This window comes from Scardinius erythrophthalmus, assembly GCF_964197995.2.
Source record: "Scardinius erythrophthalmus genome assembly, contig: HAP1_SCAFFOLD_62, whole genome shotgun sequence".
NCBI classification, from domain to species: Eukaryota; Metazoa; Chordata; class Actinopteri; order Cypriniformes; family Leuciscidae; genus Scardinius; species Scardinius erythrophthalmus.
The window spans coordinates 402,947-407,780 of NW_028296533.1; the positions used below are offsets into that span (position 1 = coordinate 402,947).

Here is a 4,834-nt window from a genome sequence, read left to right on the forward strand (position 1 = left end):
TCTCTCCTCAACCACCACCAGTGTGCAGCATCCACTTGGATGATGCGATGGCAGCCACAGAACAACGGCGCCAGTGCGCTCACCACACACCAGCTATAGGTGGAGAGAGGAGAGAGATTGATAGAGCCAATTCAATGTAAGGGGTTTATTAGGAGGCCATGATTGGTAAGGGCCAATGTGTGGAATGTGGCCAGGACACCGGGGTTACACCCCTACTCTTTACGAGAAATGCCATGGGATTTTTAATGACCACAGAGAGTCAGGACCTCGGTTTTACGTCTCATCCGAAGGACGGTGCTCTTTGACAGTATAGTGTCCCCGTCACTACACTGGGGCGTTAGGACCCACACAGACCACAGGGTGAGCACCCCCTGCTGGCCTCACTAACACCTCTTCCAGCAGCAACCTGGTTTTTCTCAGGAGGTCTCCCATCCAGGTACTAACCAGGCTCAGCCCTGCTTAGCTTCAGTGGGCAACCAGTCTTGGGCTACAGGGTGATATGGCTGCTGGCATATCGAGCTGCATGACGAGCTGAGACCTGACATGAGATCTGATCATAGCCAACGCTCACGTCTATATTGATAAAAGCCAAGATTGCGTGGAAACGGCCATATGCCCAGTTTTCCGTTCGTTTCATAAATGAGGCTCATTGTATATATAAAATTTTACCTAAGATCTTAATATTGAAAAAAAAAGTTACATCAGACCATCAAATTAGCTGAATTCCACTCCTACTTCGACTGACTCCTGTTCTGCCCTGTGAGGCCATTGGTTACACTCCAAATCATTCATCCATTTTAATTATGTTTATAAAAGTGCATAGACTGTATCAGGTCATTTACATTTGGCAGTCACAGTGGATTTCAATCTCTAGGATGCTTGTCTTTCTTTCTGCGCTCCTGCTTTGCCATAAACCTTATACAAAGGCTGAAAACCCTCTTTGTCAAAAAATGGGAGACCCTAAGTATGCACTGCTTTTCAAGGATGGAGACGTAACTATTGGAGGACTTTTTTCAATCCACAGTATAGAAATATTGCCTTCATTTGATTTTATAGAAAAACCTCAGCTTCTATCATGCTCCAGGTTAGTAACATTGTAAACTATTTGAAAAATATTATAGCAGATAAAGTTTTCAATATCAGTAGACTTTTAATGAAAATATATCGCAGATTATAAAATCATGTATTTTGAATTTATAACCACAAACTACCATAAAACCTGGAATATTATGGCAGTGTGAATTTGAGAGATTTCCGGATGGCTCAAATCATGATCTTTGCCATTGAGGAGATAAACAGAAGTAAAAGTTTGCTCCCTAATGTTTCTATTGGTTACAAAATCTATGATAGCTGTGGTTCAAGACTATCTTCTATGAGTGCAACTATGGCACTGATGAATGGTCAGGAGTTTGCAGGAGGGGACAGATGCCATGGACAGTCTCCTATACATGCTATTATAGGAGAAACTGAGTCGTCTGCCACAGTGATTCTGTCCAGAACTACAGGACCATTTAAAATCCCAGTGGTAAGGAGCAAAAACATTAAATGCTTGACATAATTACCATACTGATGACTGTTTCAGTGTTCCCTCTGCTTTTTTTCCTAGATAAGTCACTCAGCCACATGTGAATGTCTAAGCAATAGAATAGATTACCCCTCATTCTTCAGGACTATTGCTAGTGATTATCACCAGAGCAGAGCTCTAGCATACATAGTCAAATACTTTGGCTGGTCTTGGGTGGGAGCTGTGAACAGTGACAACGATTATGGAAACAATGGAATGGCCATATTTCTAAAAACAGCCCAGGAAGTGGGGATTTGTGTGGAGTACTCTGTGAAATTCTATCGAACCGAGCCCGAAAAACTCCAGAAAGTGGTAGACACCATGAAAAGAAGCACCACAAAAGTGGTTGTTGCATTTCTTTCCCGTGTTGAGATGGTTAATCTACTTGAGCAACTAAGCATTCAGAACATTACAGGCCTCCAAGTAATTGGCGTGGAAGCATGGACAACTGCAAAAAGTTTGATCACTCCAAACAGTTTTCGTGTTCTGGGAGGGTCACTGGGGTTTGCAGTGAGAAAAATCAATAATGAGGGGTTTTCAGATTATGTTATAAAAGCATTCTGGGACACAGCTTTTCCATGCTCACAGACTGGGGGGAATTCTCCTGAAGATAATTTAAACTGCAGCAGATATAAGGATCTACTTGTGCTTAAAAATTACAATGAAGATGTGCCTGAGCAAAGATATGCAATCAATGTCTACAAAGCAGTTTATGCTGTTGCTCATTCACTACACACTCTACTCAAGTGCAAAGAACAAGAAGGTTGTGAGAAAAGTCTGACAATACAACCACAGCAGGTAAAAAAAAAACTAAAACAAAAAAACAAGAAGAGAGATTTGGTGAGAAAGAGGGTAATCCTATTTCTGTTTAACAATGTGTTAAAACACCTAAATGTTCATGTATATTTATTAGGTGGTTGAGGCTCTGAAAAAGGTCAATTTCTCCCTAAAGTTTGGAAATCATGTGCGGTTTGACAGCACTGGTGCAACAGTAGCCCAATATGAAGTTGTGAACTGGCAGCAGGACTCAGATGGATCAATACAATTTAAACCAGTGGGATACTACGATGCATCATTGCACCCTGACCAGCGCTTTGTGGTTAACACTAAAAACATAATCTGGGCTGGAGGACAGCTGGAGGTAAATAGTAACATGTTGGATTGAAAAAAAGCTAATGTGGCTTGGTTAAAAAAAATCAAGGACTATAATCAGAGGAAAGGGGAAATAACTTCATGAGATTAACTGGCATTTAAACTGTATGTACAATGTACTTTTTAATGCAGAAGCCAAGGTCTGTGTGCAGTGAGAGCTGTCCTCCAGGCACTAGGAAGGCTGCACAGAAAGGAAGACCTGTCTGCTGTTATAACTGTATTCCATGTGCAGAAGGAGAAATCAGTAATGAGAGAGGTAATCTTCAGCCCATCTCACACTTTAAAAGAAAAGTAGTTAGTTGCTATTTTTGTGTTCTTATTCTACTCTTCAGGATGCAGTTTATTATCAAAGGAGTTCATATATAAAATAACTTTCTTCGTATCTCTAACTATAGTAAACACAACTTCCTTTCCAGATTCAAATAACTGCAAGCAGTGTCCAGGGGAATACTGGTCTAATGCTGAGAAAAATAAATGTGTGTTAAAGACTGTAGAGTTTCTGTCATTCACAGAAGTTATGGGTATAGTGCTAGTCTTTTTCTCACTGTTTGGAGTAGGATTAACTGCACTGATGGCCATCCTGTTTTACAGCAATAAGGACACCCCCATAGTAAAAGCCAACAATTCAGAGCTGAGCTTCCTGCTACTCTTCTCACTGACTCTGTGTTTCCTCTGTTCACTTACTTTCATTGGTCGGCCAACTGAGTGGTCCTGTATGTTGCGTCGCACAGCGTTTGGGATCACTTTTGTCCTCTGTATCTCCTGTGTTCTGGGGAAAACAATAGTTGTGTTAATGGCATTCAAGGCTACACTTCCAGGAAGTAATGTCATGAAATGGTTTGGGCCTTCACAACAACAACTAAGTGTTCTTGCTTTTACACTTATACAGGTTCTTATCTGTGTACTTTGGCTAACTTTATCTCCTCCATTTCCCTACAAAAATATGAAATATTATAAGGAAAAGATAATTCTTGAGTGCAGTCTTGGTTCTACTCTTGGTTTCTCTGCTGTACTGGGTTATATTGGCCTTCTGGCTGTCTTGTGCTTCATTCTGGCTTTTCTGGCACGCAAGCTGCCTGATAACTTCAATGAGGCCAAGTTCATCACATTCAGTATGATCATATTCTGTGCTGTATGGATCACATTTATTCCAGCTTATGTCAGTTCTCCTGGAAAATTGACTGTAGCTGTGGAGATATTTGCCATTTTAGCCTCAAGCTTTGGTTTACTGTTATGTATATTTGCCCCAAAATGTTATATAATTCTGTTCAAGCCTGAAGAAAATACAAAGCAACATCTGATGGGAAAGATTTCGCATATGTCTTAATAAAAAATAAATTTATGAAATATAAGCTTATGATAACATATGAAACGCAATAAATTAATGAAAAACTGTTCATGAGAGGGCCACCAGTGGAAGGATGGAGTTATATATATATTTAGGTTTCTTCAAGCTTCTTGGAGACGTTGTCACAGTTCTTCTGGATTTCTTCATGTAATCCCAGATGGACTCTAAGATGGTGAGATCAGATCTCCATGTGGAGCATATCGGCTATCGTCAGACTCCTTGTGTATGCAAAATTTTCACTAGAAACCTCCACCCTATTTTGAAAATACAAAAAAAGAAAGAAAAAATTAATAACTTCCATGCATTAATCTCTGCTTGGATGTTGTTACTGGATGCATCTGAGCCATACTAACTGCATAGAACATATAAGAAGATTTACAGCCTGTCACATTTTGTCTGTGATTTGGTTCTTTATCTGTGTTGAGTTCCTGTGCCCTTGGTTGCTATTATTAGTTGATTGATCTGTCCAACCTGTGCCTTGTCTTACCCCTCTTTATATTCTGTATATTGTGTTTGTTCTCATCAATGTAAGGTGTGGTTTTCTGTGATCCTGTTTCTTCCCAGTTGGTTGTTGAGGAGATTCCCCCCTTCTATGTAAAGCGCTTTGAGTGCAGAAAAAAGCGCTATATAAATGTAAAAATGTAATGAATTCACAGATCCTAGTGTTTGTTTTCATTTAATAAACTCATCCATCAATCACTACAGGCCTGCATCGTTAACCTCAATCATAATGAAATGTTTTGAGAAAATGGTCAAAAACATTATGCTTC

At 39.9% G+C, this 4,834-nt stretch overlaps 1 protein-coding gene across 1 annotated transcript; it reads left to right on the forward strand.

Moving 5' to 3' along the window:
- Positions 1-875: 875 nt before the first annotated feature.
- Positions 876-4,043, forward strand: LOC308686259 (extracellular calcium-sensing receptor-like; the record flags this gene model as incomplete). The annotated part of the gene is made up of 6 exons (XM_081394631.1): positions 876-1,084; positions 1,237-1,525; positions 1,607-2,362; positions 2,478-2,705; positions 2,849-2,972; positions 3,133-4,043. The coding sequence occupies 6 exons, from the start codon at positions 876-878 to the stop codon at positions 4,041-4,043; spliced, it is 2,517 nt and encodes an 838-aa protein (XP_081250757.1).
- Between the last annotated feature and the right edge of the window lie 791 nt (positions 4,044-4,834).